The sequence below is a fragment of the Onychostoma macrolepis genome, chromosome 08 (genome assembly GCF_012432095.1).
Source record: "Onychostoma macrolepis isolate SWU-2019 chromosome 08, ASM1243209v1, whole genome shotgun sequence".
NCBI classification, from domain to species: Eukaryota; Metazoa; Chordata; class Actinopteri; order Cypriniformes; family Cyprinidae; genus Onychostoma; species Onychostoma macrolepis.
Window position 1 is genome coordinate 1,366,102 of NC_081162.1, and position 17,827 is coordinate 1,383,928.

At 38.5% G+C, this 17,827-nt stretch overlaps 1 protein-coding gene across 1 annotated transcript in view; it reads right to left on the reverse strand.

The window, feature by feature from the left end:
• Positions 1 to 17,827, reverse strand: part of LOC131545654 (DDB1- and CUL4-associated factor 1) — a 36,832-nt gene that overhangs the window by 6,663 nt on the left and 12,342 nt on the right. Inside the window, 17 exon segments of the mRNA XM_058784681.1 lie at positions 7 to 301; positions 1,670 to 1,762; positions 2,044 to 2,117; positions 2,423 to 2,527; positions 3,775 to 3,868; positions 4,129 to 4,362; positions 4,587 to 4,671; positions 4,775 to 4,857; positions 6,008 to 6,206; positions 8,095 to 8,313; positions 8,566 to 9,631; positions 10,882 to 11,006; positions 13,914 to 14,083; positions 15,100 to 15,309; positions 17,360 to 17,539; positions 17,627 to 17,682; positions 17,685 to 17,784. Of these exon segments, the coding sequence (XP_058640664.1) occupies positions 7 to 301; positions 1,670 to 1,762; positions 2,044 to 2,117; positions 2,423 to 2,527; positions 3,775 to 3,868; positions 4,129 to 4,362; positions 4,587 to 4,671; positions 4,775 to 4,857; positions 6,008 to 6,206; positions 8,095 to 8,313; positions 8,566 to 9,631; positions 10,882 to 11,006; positions 13,914 to 14,083; positions 15,100 to 15,309; positions 17,360 to 17,539; positions 17,627 to 17,682; positions 17,685 to 17,784 (3,388 nt within the window).

Here is a 17,827-nt window from a genome sequence, read left to right on the forward strand (position 1 = left end):
ACTCACTGTTGTCTAGTACAAGCTCCACATCTCGCTCATTGTCATCAGAATCCTCATCATCGTCATCATCATCGTCTTCGTCGTCATCATCGTCATCATCATCATCATCGTCCGCCTCTTCATCCAGCAGGCGAGCCACTTCCTCATCATCAGACGGAGAGAAATCCTGCTCGCCATCCTCCTCCTCCTCTTCCTCTCCGTTATTCTCGTTCTCCAGCTCTGCCAGCAGCGGGTCGGTGTCAATGTCATCCATGTCATCATCGGAGTCATCATCGTCGTCTTCGTCCTGGTCATCCTCCTCCTGAATGAAACAAATGTTTTATGATTAAGTTTAAAGTGAGCAGCCTCGCTGATGTAAGAAGAGCAGACGGTCTTATTCCTGATTCCTTATTCCTAGAAAAACTAGACCTGTCCAACTGTTGCAGCTCTGTGTAGCACCTGCTGCTCTGCATAAGCTTCTGAACAATCACAGCATCAGAAGTAACAGCTGAAGCCAATTATGTTCAACAAGATCCTAGTTGGAATTTAATAGTTTGAGTGGTTCGATGCAGTGCATTTCACAAGCAGAAAAGGCTTCTTTTTGTAGACATTGCAAATTTTCATTTTAAATTCTTTCAAAAGAATGGTGAAGGTGGTCAAACTAAAATGAACATCAAGTCTTTCACTGCATACTTGGTTCTCAGTGCACACCTTGAGCTGAATAATGACACTTGCGTTCTGTAGAGATGCTTTACATATATTGGTTTCATAAATTTTTAAGCCTATATTATAGGGATGCACGATATTGGATTTTTGCTGATATGCCGATATTTTTCAACTCATTTTGGCCGATACCGATACATTTATTTTTGTTTGGAAACAAGTCTCTCCTGTGCAGAAATTACAAGCAAAATATTTTTAATTGACAAATTCTTAATTATTTTTAATGTTTTTAACTTATGTTAGAATTAAATAAACAATAATGAAGGTTTTTTGACAGTACATTGAAGCTTTAAAAATAACTATAAACAAACTAATATATATGCTGACATCAATTACTGCTTTATTTAATCAGAAACAGTCTAAATGTTATTTGTGTAGGCCATTTTACTTTTAATTTAATTAGAAGTAGGCCAACAGCGCCCACTACAGATTAAAACTGCTTACCGAACGGGCATTAGGACGCAGGGGAGGCTATTACTGTTTAATCTATTACACACCGAACGCGTCATTCTTTCACAGATTAAATGCAGCGATCCAAAAGAGTTTTATCATTCAGAGAAAACTTTGCTTCAAGAATGAGCCACACTGCTGATGTGATCTAATCAATAGCACACCCTGAGCGCATGCGAGTTAACCAATTCCTCTTATCGGCAAGACATATCGGCATAATTTTTCATATCAGGCTGATATTTACATTTAAAGCCATTATTGGCCGATTCTGATATCAGTCCGATAATATCGTGCATCCCTACTATATTATTTTTCATAAAGAACAACCACTGATAGCAAAGGTCATTACATTCTCTTATTACATGTTAATAATTTAGGCTACACTGCAACGACTGGTCAAAAGCTTTCACAGCTAACAGTTAAAATGGTTTTGATAAGCACACAATTAATGAGTGAAGAATTCAGTTTGCTACACAGAAACGGTTAAAACAAATGATGTGGTTTGCATCAGTCTCACCTGATCTTCCTCATCCTCTTCCTCCTCAGCAAGTCTCTGGCGACCGACTTCATACAGCCGACACACAGTGTCCATATTTATTGAATCTTGATTCTGTTACACACATTCATATATAAAACACAGAGTTTTGGTGTACAAGATAAATATATGACATGAATGTAGTGTTCAAATAAAAGTAGAATGGTAGCTTTGTAGAATTTAGTTCTGTAATGATATTTACATTTTTTTACACGATGTTGTTAAACTGAACAAGAAAAAGTTAAATTAAAATTAAAGTACAAAGTCCCAGAGTTGAGGTAATATTGGAATAACACAACTAGCTAACTAAATAGAATTAATAATAATAAAAAAAAAATAAATAAAATACACCATACCTCAATGACAGCAAGATAGCAGTCTTTAGTGTCTGTGCACAGGTCAAAAATGTTCCTCTTCACATCAATGGTGGCTGAGAAAGCAAACAGACCATCATCAAGATCTTCATCAGCTTTTTACATTTGAAACTGACGTAAAATGTTGATTTTTTTTTTCAAAGCATGTGCCATGCTACTAATCAGACCATTATAAATGTGTCTCTCCATTGCAAAGACAAATGTCTAATTCCTTTACAAGTGCATATAAACCTATATATATATATATATATATATATACACACACACACACACACACACACACACACACATATATATACACACATACATATATATACACACATACTGAGATGGAGAGAAGAGAGAATGAAGATAGTTATACCAATGGGTTTATAATCAGTGGCATCAAAGGTCCTGAAGGATGATCCGAATGGACTCTTCATCTGCTGCTCCATCATGTCATCCTCATCATCAGCCTGCAACATAGCTACAACACACTCCAGAACATCAGCAATATGCCACGACATCGAATACCTCAACATGCAGAAGACATTTCATCCGAAGCAAGAGAGTATGCAATTTACAGAATAAACACATTCAACTGTGAAGAGCAGGGCATTAAAAGTCAGATCAGCAGCATCATCACAACACCTGGCAGGATCTTGAGCAGCCTCTGGAGACACAGCTCGGTGCTGCTGTTGGAGTGTGAACACACTTAGAAAATGAATTTGAATTTAAGACATGGCACGCCTCTTCTCACCGAGTGTGACCACCACTCGGAGCAATCGGCAGAGAAGGACCTTAATAAGAGGTCTTATCTCAAGAGATCTTACGTGGAGCTGGGAGAAACGTGCAGAACAACAACAATCTCTGAATCACTCCACCAATCCGGGCTGTCACAAACTGGCCAGACGGAAGACTCTCCCTCAGCGCAAGAGAAGTGAAACGCTGCTTGGAATATGGAAACTGTGAGAAACAAGATTCTCTAGTCTGATGAAAGGGAGTCTGAACTGTTTAACCAACAAGCTTCATCTCTGGAGGAATCAAGGCACCACTGGCAGGAACCAGAGTACTGGTCATCATAGAGGGAAAGCCGAACACAGCAAATTACAAAGATGAATAATGAAAAGCTGGTCCAGAGTGCTCAGGACCTCAGACTGGGCTGAAGGTTTGCCTTTCAACAGGACAATCACCCTGAGAAAGCCAAGACAATACTGGAGTGGCTTGGGGATGATTCTGAATGTCCTTGAGCCAGAGCCCAGACTCGAACCAAACCAAAACAAACATCTCTAGAAAGATCTGGCAATATCCACTGAAGGTCACCATCCAACCTGACAAGGGTTTGAGACAATCTGCAGAGACCAATGGCAGAAAAATCCCCAAACCCAAGAGTATAAAAGCAGCTACAAAAAAACAAAAAGAGGCTGTAAACGCTGCCTCAAACAAGTACTTATTACCCCAAGAATTAAGGGTCTGAATACTTATGTCAATGTGACATCTCAGTTTGACTTTTCCAGTTTGCAAAGTTCACAAATCTGTGTTTTGCTTTGTCATTATGGTGCATGGAGTGCAGATTGATGTAATTTAAATTAAAGCATAAAAGCATAAACAAAATGAGAAAAAAGGAAGTGATTTGAATACTTTATCAATGCAGTGTGTGTGTGTGTGTGTGTGTGTGTGTGTGTGTGTGTGTGTGTGTGTGTGTGTGTGTGTGTGTGTGTGTGTGTGTCTCACCTCCATAAATGACAGTTCCATTGTTGTTGAAGACAATCCGACACTGATCTAGTGCTGGTACTGTGTGAAGAAGATGAAACGTCCTCAAATCCCACTGGAGCGTGAGGTTAAAGCAAACAGCTTCAGAAACAATGCAAGAGGAGGTTCACCATTTAAGCTTTAATCTCATGTATCCCAGTAACACTTCTCCAAATCGATAGCACCCTTTTCTACAATAAATAATTAACCATTGTTAATTAAGTAATTACCAAATTATCTAAAACCTCATTAACAACAGAAGAATCAGAAAACAAACAACATTAAAAACACACACAAAATAACAAGCCACAGCCAGTGCGGAGCAGAAAAGGATACAATCTCTGTGTTGATGATGACCTCTAAACCATTGGGATGGAAAACACCGCTGATGTTCATGTTGAACTTGTCAAACTTATGGATGGCCTGAGAGGTGCGGACATCCCACATGACACCGTCATTCAGGACCAGGTCATCCGTGGGGTTAAACGTGGCACAGTTGCGCTTGTAGTTGTTGGCTAGGTCAGGGTTATTGAGCGTCAGGAGTTTCTGTCCAGTCTGAATGTCATATATCTGCAGAAATACACAAAGATGAATGACAAAGCTGCTCACAGGCTGGAACATATTAAACACAGTTGAGGTCATAAAGTTACATACACCATGCAGAATCTGCAAAATGTTAACAATCATAAAAACTGCATTTATATGCGGTTATATTCTAAATCAGAGGGTCAGTGAAAAACAAACAAAACTGAGTCAAGTGTTCAAGCGAAAGTAATGGTAAAAGGGTGACTTGCATGTGCGATGTGTTCTTTTGTTCCTATGACTCTGTCCTGAGAGAGTTTGCTGAACTCCACATAATGATCATCCAGGAATGAATGCCTAGAAAAAAAAAAAAAGGGGGTGATCAATGATCAAAAAAAAAAAGAAGAAGAATTTCAAGTTTTTAACAATTGGTTAATCACTTATGGGCATGCTGACTCACTTCATGATGAATACGGACTTCATACCCCACAGTGCTGATAAAGGATAACTCCAGGAAGCTGAAGTCAAGAGCAGGGAACCGTCCTGACACACAGACAATATATCAGCATCTACCACAAAAACGCATTTACACAGCAATCACAACTGCAAACTTTGATACTAATGGCTGATGTGGGTGAGAGTGCATGAATCACTTGAACTGTCAAAGCGTATCAAGCTCTGCCTTACTGGACCATGCCAATCAAATACCATTATATTCTGCAATTACAGGCCAACTATAAAACCACAAAACTCATATGCAACATCAGGGAGAATCTATCATAGCCAGGGTACTTTTTGAAAGGTGTTAAAGCACAACTAAAAGCATACTCTAAAAAAAAAATGGAACTTTCAAATGTTCTACTAACTAATGTAAAAAAGTAGCCTGAACAAAGAATTTTTAGGAGGAGGAGAAGTCAGTTTAATTTGTGTGAACGGAACAAAAATACTCTAAACATGTCGATTGTTTTGTTTACCTTACTTAGATACTTGAATATTTGTTCACAACATACCTAAACGTTCTCCCAACTTTTCAAATTGTCATCTGAACAAATAATTTTACATTGAACAATACTGCACAGGTTCCCAGCATGCATTTCAGCTTGAAAACATTTAATGTTAATTATTAAAATATTATCAATGTTTTCAATTTTACTGGCTTAATTTATGTTGTTGTTGCTGCTGCTGCTGTCACTGTCAGTTAGCTGTCATGTGGATCAGAGTTAATATTTTTACTGTTTTACAATTTGATGATCCTCACCATGGTTGAGAATCGTGTGCTGAGGTACTGTATATATGTATATCTCATTGCACCTTCTTTAATGCATTTGTCTATTGGCATAAATGTTTGCCTTTAGTTTTAAGAGGCAAATACCGCCCATATTATGTAGAAGGCTTTGAAAATAAACAAAATCTAAAAGAAAGATTAGCATTGCTAAATGCTAAAAGTCTTTGGTTGCTCTGACACATCTTTTAACACCCAGTAGACTGACTTTTATTCATTAGATGAACTTAAGTTTTTAAGTTGTCGGTTGCTAGTTGAGTTAAGTGCGATAGGTTGCCTTATTTTTTCTGAGTTAGGTTAACTTTTTTTTTTGTTTGTTTGTTTTTTACACCATGCATGTTGTTGTATTAGAGCCCTGGGCCAAGAAAGTTCAAGAACTCAAGATGCATGAATGAGTGAGTGTGCGTTTACTCTGGAGGGCTCCAGATGTGTGATGGCTGAGCTGTGGCAGCTGTAGCTGGCTTCCTCCTGTCCACTGAACACATTGTAGAGTTTGAGCTGCCCGGTACACGTGCCCAACATCAGGAAACGCTCTCGTGCTGAGAACGCACAACACATGAAGCCACTCTCATCCTCCTCAGCCTCCCTGAACACAGAGATCGGCCGAAACCTGGACACATGGTCACAAACAGCATTAGATTAGCAAAAGAACTCAACTCATTAATAACAACATTAACAAACAATACAGCTAGGACAGTGCTGGACTTGGCTACTGACTAGAGATGCAATGGTATGAACATTTCTTATCACGATTACAGTGACCAAAATAATCACGGTATTGTTAAAATGTGCTGGAAATGTTAAAAAGGTATTGACACAATCATTTCACCAAGCTTCATATTTAAAAATCAACAAACAACAAATAAAGTTACTAAAACAAACAAAACATGATTGTTTGCCCGGATTTTAAAATGACAACATGACTGACAAAAGTTGATCTAACATGTAGGAAATGTTCAAATAAAACTTTGAAAAGGTTTCATAAAAGGGTAGACATCACATTTCAACCTTTAAATAAAGAAAAGGGTCGAGTCAAAATGATAATTGATTAATAAATGATTATATGTATTTTATCAATATTGTGTGCAAGCTTTTTTTTTTTTTTTTTTTTTTTTTAAAATCAACCAGTCAAAATTTACAGCAGGGCTTGCAAATCCGGTATTTTGTCCAGACAGAAGCCGCACACAGGCTGAATGTGAGTCTCTGTAGATCCACTCTCTGACAGCAGGTGGCGCTGATGGAGCAGCAGAATTACAGCTGTTTCCCAGTTAAGCAGCATTGCGATTAAGAATACGGATTTATTAGGTATTACATGGAGTGAAGATGAAAAATGCCATTGATACTTTTCTGAAGACAGTCAAAACCTTCAGAGGTTCATTCATATTAATTTGTTTAATTCCTTTAGCACTATTTTAACCCTTGTGCGTCAATTTAAAAAAAAAAAAAAAAAATGTTACACAGGACAAAAATGTCCATGTCCAAAAACTGTCATTAAAATGAGACGTACTCCTAAGCTTCAAATGTTTAAGAAGATCCTTGACAGATTGTTGAAGTTAAAAAAAAGTTGTAAAAAATTTAAAGTTAGAGGTTTAGGTTAATGAAAATTATTTATGAGCAATTAAAAAAATTGCAAGAAAAGCAAAGCCATAAATCTAAAGTTGCGTTCCAAATTTGAGATTGATCTAAAAAAACTAGCTGTTAGTAAGATTTAGTTTGGGTGCAGCACCAAACATTTCCAATTAGATTCCAGCAAAGCTCCGCTGGCAAACACACTTTTTTTTTAGGACACACTTACAAACCACACTCTGACATCCATACCAACACACCCACACAATTATAGCTGCATAATTTATCCAACTGGCTCTATAATACAGCAAAAGCAGAAAATAGGAAAAATGTGAGTATTTGCTTTACAGGCCAAACCTAAGAAAATGGCACCATCTGGTTAAATGGCCCTGGGATAAAAAAACATGTGTGTCCTTAATGTCCTGAGAGGAACTATTTTTTGTACCTAGTGTAAAATAGATTTATTAAAGGAAATGAGGGTGAAATATTTAAATTCCAATAAAGACACACACCTGTGCCAAAATTTATGCAGTTGGCATTAACAGGCAAAACGATAAACATAAAATATAAAAAATACATAAAAAATGAAAAAGGACAAAAATGTCCATAAGGTCGCACAAGAGTTAAAACGTCGCAGCTTTCCGCCATGTTTTCATGCAAAATGAAACTACTCTGCATGCTGTGCGCATGTGAGACGGTTACTGAAAACTCTGCTTTATATTTATTAATCCTGAGTTGTTCAAATCACGGTAATCGAATACGGTTTTAATGATACTTAATATATGAAACTGTAATACTAACCATGGGGAATTTTATCATGATTCATCGTCAAACCGGTAATCGTTACATCCCTACTACTGACCGACTCATATTTTCACATTTTATTTCATGACATATTTTCATATCTGAACAAAGCATCAGTGTAACTGTACCTGCTGAAGATAAGATGCCTGTCAAAACAGCCTCCATCAACCCCTCCGTATTTGGGGTAGACGACCCTGCGTGTGTGGCGAGGAGTGAAATTGGTGGGTGCCTGGCGTCTCTGCTTGGACTCTGGGCACTGATGCGGCGTGAAGAGGCTGAAGGGAGGACATGTCGTCACTGGGTTCTTGCATCGGGCGTGCTGCTCTCGCAAATACTCGGTTATGATACTGGAAATGAGAACACATGATACATTAACACCAAACTCAACTGACAAAATATGATTGTCCCCCCAAAACTTCATGTTTTAAATGTGGGATTTCTTCGAAAGGATATGGAAAGCATCAAGTGCTACAAAAGCAGATTTTACACATTGCTTTCAGTGTTCAGAAATAATAGTGCCTATCCCAAGTAAGAACTGTTTACCATATTTTATGTGCTGCATAACAACTTGGGTATGAAACGAATGAAGGGAAGCACACCTGTCTAGAGTTGGTGGAGAGGGCAGATGTCTGTCCAGCTGCTTTTTCATGGCCGGACTCTGGCTGAAAGCACCATGATCAGATTTCTGCCGCAACACTTTTGGCTTCTTCCCTCCCGCAGCTGCACACGGTGACTGCCGCTCCCGCGAGAACACAATGCGTCCGATGAGCGGAGAGCCATTACTGTGATGGGAAACTGCAGGCGGTGGAGGGGGCGGGGCCTGTGAGGTGGAGGGGCGGGGCTGGTGATGAGGAAGTGCGTGGGGGGTGTGGCCACCCAGACGGGCCGCGACTCCGTTAGTGAGCCGAGGAGTCCGTGGGATGCCGGCGGCAGGAGCGGGAGGCGTCGCGACAGAAACGGGAGTGAATGGCGGCACACTAGTGTGAGCCAGAGCATGCAGCCCCATGGGCAGCTCGGCTTCTTTCGTCAGTGCTGTCGCTGTGTCCGTGAGACCTTTAGACAAAAGATGATTCCGAATAAGCAACAGAAGCTCCTTCTCTGGAAACGAAATGCGCGACTGTGCCACCACACTAGCCCGCTGCAGCCGTGCCAGGGAAACATCTGTGCCGATCAGCAATGGCTTTCCAGACACTCGCTCTATGAGTTCTGCTGCATACTTGCAGAAGCGCACATGCTCGCTGCGCTTGTCCTGAAGCACAGGCTCTTTCATCAGCTGCTGGATCTGTCCGCTGCTGAACAGCGGGAGCTTGCTGATGATCTGTCGCACCGCGGCGCTACGTGCCAACCCAACTAAGGCTTTGCACGCCAGAGCGCGAATCTGATCGGCATCGGTGATGGGCATCTTGATGGTGAGCAGGGACAGCAGGACTTTAATGCCATTGTTCGACTGAACCACATTCCACATCTTGACCAGGACGCTCTCGCTGGCGCGGTGGGTCTGCGGCAGACGGCGACGCGGGGTGCCAGAGATGAACTTGCCGATGCTAGAGATGCGTTTGTCTGGAGCGCAGACGCAGTTTATGATCACCTGCAGGGCCGACTTCTGGATTTCTGCGTCATTTACAAATACTTCACCCTCTGCGACGACCAGCACTATACTCATACCTGCAGAGCACAAAAAGCAGTTATCGAGGGTAGTGTTTACAAACAACCTTAAAATAAATGCATGCATCTCACATTAAAAACCACTGCCATTTAATTAAACATACTGCTGTGCACACATTCAACTGCAAATCAGGGTAACCTCAAGTACTCATGCTTTATTCACTACATACTGTATCAGTTGTGGTCAATTTCACAGTATCTGCAAAATGTTAGTTATTTTACCAAAATAAGAGCGATCATACAAAACGCATATTTAGTACTGACCTGAATAAGGCATTTCACATAAAAGATATTTACATATAGTCCAGAAAAGAAAATAATAGTTCAAAAGTAAGCCATGCATTAAGAGCCTGGAGGTGAAGACTTTTTGAATTTAAAGAGCGGCGTAAACTGAACTTATTTGGTCTTCTAGGAGACACGCAAGTATCTTCTGTAGCTTCTGAAGGGCAGTACTAAATGAAAAATAATATGGTATTTAGGCAAAATAAGAAAAATATACACATCTTCATTCTGTTCAAAAGTTTTCACCCCTCGGCATCGTGTTTCCTTCTGGAGCGTATGTAAATTTTTGAACGGGGTGATTTTTATACATTCAACTATTATTATCTCTTGCGGACTACATGTAAACATTGTTTATGTGAAATATCTTATTCAAGATGTAGATACTGCAAAGTCTGTCAAGACATACAAATTAGAGGTCAACTGATATTGGATTTTGCCAATACGCTAATGTGTTGAAAGAAAGGCAATAAACTTATTGTGCAGACAATAAGTTCTATAATGAATGAGTTAAATTACTATCTTAGTCCTTCATGTTAATCAATCAATAGAGACGTGTAGTATTCACTGATTGTGAACTGCTTTGAAACAAGTCTGTAGAACAGCACTCACACATATCGAATTCAATCATAGGATTCAGTGTACAAGACTGAACTTTCTAAATGCCCTACTCTAGTGTGTAGCCTAGGGTTAAAAGTGGTGTGAACCCCTTTCAAACTGACATGAAACACTGCTTCAGTTATGAAAGATTTCAATAGAAAATGACCACAGTGTGAAAAGTTTCCTTCAAATGTCAGTGCCATTAAACTAGTCATGCTATTATTCAGGGAGACTGTTATAAACATGTTAACGGTTAAACTAACTTCTGCTATATATTTTATAACATAAGTGCATGAAGATGGGTTTAAGTAGAAGCAAAATTGTCCATGGGTTTTTCCATGTACATTATCAGCAGAAGAGCAAATTCTCACCAACAGTGGAGATGGTGGAGCCATTCTCATCCAGCACAGCAACGTTCTCAGACAACAGCAGCTGCGTTTTAGGAATGACTGTCAAAATGCTCAAGATATCCAAAGCGTACCTCACTGTGTCAGCCCTGAAACACATTCACCAGAAAAAAGGTGCATTTAGTAACGTTATAAAAAAAAAAAAAAAAAAAAAAAAGTTAAAATCGCGAACACAGGTATCACATGAAATGAATACTTCAGCACGGGGCAGATGATATACTGAAATTTCACATTATCAGCTCTATAATGATCAAGTGTTCCAACAGAGTGTTGTGCATGAAAACAAACACCACAAGCATTTGAGACATTTTAATTAGTGCGGTCAATCGAAATTAACTAATTAATTGCAAATTTTTTTCTTAAATGAATCGCGATTATTCCCACCTACCATTATAGTTTTAAATATACTTTTATATTGCAATAATTTCACATTCAATCTTCAAATTAATGTAGAAACAACAAATACAGTATATTTTTAATATTCATTTAATTGTATTTTTTTAAGACTAAAGGTGGGTATCACCGATAGCTATGGAAGCCCGTTTCCACCACTGAATAAAAAAAAGGTTATTGTGACTCTCACAATTCTGACTTTTTTTTTCTCAGAATTGCATTATATAAACTCGCAATTTCATGTTATAAAGTCAGAATTTCAAGATATAAACTCACAATTCTGAGAAAAAAAAAAAAAAAAAAAGTTTCTTAACTCGCAGTTTATATCACGCAACAATGAGAAAAAAAAAAGTAAGAATTGTGAGAAAGTCGCAATTACCTTTATTTTTTATTCAGTGGCGGAAAAGGGCTTCCATAGATACCAATACTACTGATGTCTCTAGGAAAAAAAAAAATTTTCCCCTAAAATGTAACCATTGACTACAGCAGGGGTAGCCGACGCCGGTCCTGGAGTGCCGATGTCCTGCAGAGTTCAGCTTGGAGTTTGGAGCTACTCTACAGGAGAGCGACATTCCAGGACCGACGTTGCCTACCCTGGACTATAGTCATTCAACATCACAGTATAAATGAGATGTCAATGTGAATATTTATAAGACTTAAAAATAAGTGAACTTCAAACAATCTTCACATAAATCCATTATAATAAATGTCATATTTGCTACCTGTGCCCTTCAGCAAGTAGGAAATATACAGTAATTGAATAAAGTTATCAAACACTAAATTAAATATAGATGAATCCTTAAAGCTACAAAAGTTATTGATTTCCTCTTTTTTCCTTTGTTCTATGATTGATAGACATCACAGTAGCTGGTTATGTTAATTGGCTGCTGTTACTTTAAGAGCAGCTGCTGCTGAACGCAACGCAGCTCTGACACGCTTTGTATTTTCTCACAGCGCGCACCGCCGCATTTGTACGTGCAATTGCACACTACGAGCACAGAACAGCTGACAGGACGATTGGTTTTTACTGATATATGGCCTGACAAAATCTCATCTGGCCACAGTTTACTGTTGTTCTGCTGAAGCTCCTCGTCACCTGTAGGGCTGTGACGATAACCGCATTACCGCAGTAATGAGATGCCGACCGCGGTGTCGAGGTCATCACCGCACTTTTTATTTTTCCGGTCCTAAAAAGAATCCGTGCAGACACAAGTCGCAAGGTAAGCTATTTGCAGGAGGAAGCCCTTGATCTGCACTCTGCTCCGCTTGCCTTGCCAGGCTCGATTCCCTCTTCTGTCGAAAGTTGCCAGACAATATATTGGTAACACTTTAACTAATGTTAACAAAATGACACCTTATTGTAATGTATTAACTAACATGAACAAACAATGAACAATGCATTTATTAATCTTTGTTAATGTTAGTTAATGAAAATACAGTTGTTCATCGTTTATTCATGTTAGTTCACAGTGCATTAACTAAAGTTAACAAACACAACTTGTGATTTTAATAATGCATTAGTAAATGCTGAAATGAATATCAACTAAGATTAATAAATGCTGTAGAAGTATTGTTCCTTAGTTCATGTTAACTAATGTTGTTAACTAATGTACCTTATTGTAAAGTATTACCAATATATGACTATATGTGCTACGAGCGCTCCCTCGGAGCATGTATTCAGTGCGGCTGGCAACATTGTCAGTGATCCTTGCTGAAACCAGACAAAGTGAACATGTTGGTTTTCCTGGCATGAAACATGAAGACCGAAAAATAAAGCAGCAGGACTTGCAGATTCACTCAAGTGGCTCAGTAGTTGCACAACAGCCGAACACTTGTACAGACTATAGGCTTAGCCTGATGTTCCCTTTTTGTTTCACTTTGAAAAACCCAAATCAGAAAAAAAAGCCTCTTTTATGTTGTAATTTAAAAAAGGTTGTTATTATAAATGTAGCTGTTACAAATGATTAATTATTCAAAGTTTCAAAAATGTAATAATTATAAAAAATATATAAAAATAAACAAATTATTCAAAAATGTTGGGGCATGTTGAGCTCGGCTTGTTCTTTCTGCAGCTTTCTCAGGTTGTTATTCTTTTAATAATTTATTGTACAAAGAATGGGTTACAAACGATGGCAAAAACTGTTCCATAATTCCTATTAAACTTAAAAAGTTATAGAAATATTATTTTGTCATTGTTGTTAATATAATTTGCTGTTTTAATAATAAAGAAGACTGCTTTATTATTATTATTAATTTCCATGTTCATTTACAAGCTGCATGCATTCTCGATCATAAGTCAGATTTACGCCACGGAGGCGGCGGCGGATGGTTGGGGGCTTCAATTCACTTTGTCTTGGAAACCCCTCTGATATTGGCACTTTTGATGATTAAAAAAATTAATATTTCATTACAGTTGTGTGAAGAGTGTATATTTCTACTGACAGCCAACCGAAGACCTTACGTGATGCTGCATCTACACCGATAGGGGTCAGTGTAAAAGAGCAGTCACAATGTTTACAGCAAAACAAACAAATTAACTTGTAGTCTCGCATAGTTACTTTGGTGCAACATTTACTCCCACACCACTCTTAGCAGTTCCTCACCTGCCGTAGTATGTTCTCCAGTCACAGGCGATAGAAATGAGCTGCAAAAGGAGCTGCACACAGGACAGTTTGTGGAAGACCTCGGCAGGCTCCCAGTACAAACGCGCCGGTCCAAACTCAATCAGGAACTCCACCATCTCTACCACCTGCTCATGGGTGTAGGAGCAAGCCTACAAACATTTACACAGGGGAAAAAACTAATTAAAACTTCAACACAATCTACAAGCATTCCCAGAGACCTAATTTTTAGCTTACAAAGCAGGACTTTGGCCTTGCACAAACTGACAAGATTTCCAAGTTTAACTTCTTTCCTAAATTCTTCTATTCACTGAAAAGTAACACGGGACATCACAGTAAGAACACAACCACCAGTGTTGGGGAAAGGTACTTTTAAAAGTAATGCATTACAATATTGCATAATTACCTCAGTAAGCCTCAGGCTGAAGGAAATGTAAATATGTCTGTACAGTAGAGGGTTTGCTTAAACCTTTCAGTTGTGCATTCTGGATTACACGAAGAAAAGGATGCAGGAGAAGAAAGTTCAACTATTTTCAGCAATAATAATCAATATTTAATTTTTTTTTTTTTTTATCTAATGTAAATTGTTCATTAGTATGGTTGCATTGGATCATCGAAGGTCAGCAGCAAAGACATTAATAAAATGGGATTTTTTATGTTATTTAACATTTAATTATTGCAGGCTTGCTTCATATTTTGAGTTTGCATTGCACCGTTTTTATTCTTTTTGAGATACACGGAATCTGTTTTTTTTTTTTTGCGAGTGAGAAGCAAATGCATGTAGACATTTAGTCTAGAACTACAGTAACATGTTTACACAGCGCACAACGCCTCTGCACTTATTCTCTTAACACGAGGACAGCTGTCAGTAAATAATGTGAAAGCAAAGTAACTGGTGCTACTTATTTGAAAAAGTCTTTCTTGTAAATTAAACATTAATGCGTTACTTTACATAATCAGATTACTTTTTTTCCAAGTAACTAGTAACTCGCGTTACTTGTAATGTGTCCCCCCCCCAACACTGACAACCACAAAGTACATTTCAGACAACAAACCATGCACAACATAATCAGGTAGCACAGTGACGTGACTGTTGAAGAAGGTCCTAGCTGTAGTAAGGATCTGGCCGTGTAATGCATTACAGCGGTAGTGTGTTAAACTGATGTACCTTGTAATAAGGCTGCGGGTGTACAAGCGCTCCTCCCTCTGTTCGCTGCAGCGACTGCTTGACCTGCTCGACTTTAATGGCCAGGTGAGCCTCAAAATACCTGCGCAGCGCCATGCAGGTGTGTTTCGCAGTCTGTCTGCTTGAGAAGATCTCATCGTCGCTCAACAGCGCACCCTGGTCCTCTGGGTTCAAAATCTCCAGAGTGCTAATCTACAAAACACAAACACCCTGTGAGGAGGAGGACAGAGTACTAAACACACAAACTCTGCATCCAATCAGTGTGTCCGTCTCAATACCAGCCTTGATCAGATTAGAATATCTATTGACATTTATCATCTATTACTCTTGTACGTGCAAATAAACCCAAACCTTTAACGACATTATTTTGGTAACATCATACAAAATAACTACAAGAGAGAGGGGAAAATATTCTGTCCTTCCAACACAACTAGCAAAATCTAAACACACCAAAACCATTTAGGAAGAAAAGCATAAGCCTTATACTACTAAATGTGTTCAAATATTCATTCAAAATAATAATAATAATAATAATAATAATAGAGGATGCTTTAAATTGATCAAAAGTGATTGAACATTTATAATGTTACAAAAGATTTCCATTTCAGAGAAATGCTGTTCTTCTGAACCTGAAAAAAATTAAAAAATAAAAGAATAATAATAATAATAATTCTACTCTGCTGTTTTCAACATAATAATAATAATAGTTTTTTGAGCAGCAAATCAGAATATTAGAATGATTTCTGAAGGATCATGTGATTGGAGTAATGATGCTAAAATTTCAGCTTTGAAATCACAAGAATAATTTACATTTTCAAATATACTCAAATAGAAAGCAGTGATTTGTTACACTTTATTTTAAGGTAGCCTTGTTACAGTGTAATTATACATTTAAGTACTGAACAATATTAATTAACTACATGTACGTACTATATGGTTAGGGTTAGGCTCAGGGTTGCTTGCAGGTAATTATGCATAATTGTTATTATAATAGCAAGTGCATGTAACTTGTGTAACAAGGACACCTTAAAATATAAAGTGTTACCCAGTTATTTTAAATAGTAAAAATATTTCACAATATTACTGCTTTTGCTGTATTTTGGATCAAATAAATGCAGGCTTGGCGAGCAGAAGAGACTTCTTTAAAAAAACATTACCGTTCAAACACTTTTGACTGGTCGTGTATGTAGTAGAAATATGAACTTGTTAGCAAAGGGCCCGCCTCCCCTCATATCATCACCATCCCCAGTTTATCAATGACCACCAGCTCTTTCCCAGGCTGACCTTCATCTTTGACTACACCCGTTTCTCTTTAAAGGGACACTCCACCCAAAAATGAAAGTCCTGTCATTTACTCACCCTCATGTGCTTACCCTGTATGATAAACACTGGAGCCCATTGACTTCCAATGCATGTAGAAAAACAAAAAAACGGAGGCATTTCGCAAAATAAGTTCCACTCAAGAAAGTAACAGTTTTTGGCGACAAGTAAACGGTGGCAACGTTTTTGAGTGGAGTATCTCTTTTTGTTGTTTTGTCTTTAATTCAAGAAAAGATCTTCATCATGTGCTGCAAATACAACACAAACAAATATAGAAACTCTCAAGTAGCACAGACCGCAACAAAACAAAAATTAACCACGTTTTCTTTTTTGGCATATTGATTACAATTTGTATAACCAAAGTTGCAGAAATACCATGGTTATAGTATGTTAGTGTAGCAAAACCATGGTTAATTTATGCATGGTTACCATGGTTTAACTATAGCAACCATTATTTTGTTTATATTTATTTTTATATAATAAATGTATTTATTAATTAATTGATAAATTTCAATAGCAAAACCATATGCTATGGTTAATTTTTGTACCGGAAGTTGTAAAAGTAAGTTAGCCAGCTTACATAACTTTTCACAGGTATAGTAATTGTGTATTTCGTCAGTATATTTAGGCTAACAATATCCAACAAAAAAGCAGCTATGAGGATTCATATTAGCAGGATGTTAAAATAAAAATCTAACCTTTCAGAGCAAACATTGATAAATATGTCCCAGCCATGTCCATCACTTTGTGGTTCCCTTAAACATTTCCGATGTGGTCTGTGCCTAATTTGCAGCGTGTTTTTGTTGCATGTATTTGCAGCATGCGTGTAGTCAAATTGACGAAGATGTTTTCTTAATTTGCATGCATTTTTTCATTTGCAGCCACTGTAATGATCCCTACGCAAACACTAAAAAGTGCATACCAGGTTGACGAGCCGCCGCAGCCCGTCCTGTTTGTCGAAGAGCTCGAGCACGGCTCTGAAGGAGAAACAGATGGAGAAGAACATGGTGGCATGGCAGCAGCCGGAGGCGTGAGAGCACTCCAGGAGCCACAGCGTGTAGCTCACCACCTCCGACAGCAGCGAATGAGGCAGCATACACACCTGACACAGCCGGAGGAATCAGATAAACACAACAGTAAGACACAGAAGAGGTCTGGCTGTGATCACCGTATCAGGACAGCATCTTACCCTCTCCATAGCGTCCTGGTTGTATGCGAGGTAATAGAGGCACAGAGAGACGCCGTAGCTGCCATGGAGGGCCGCGGGATCTCCAGTAACTTTGGCACTCCGCCATGCGCAACAAACTCGGCAGCAAACTTTTTATGGAGGAGGAGAGATGCAAGATACTGGAAGACAGAGAGAAAATGGAGAGGACGAGTAAATTGATAC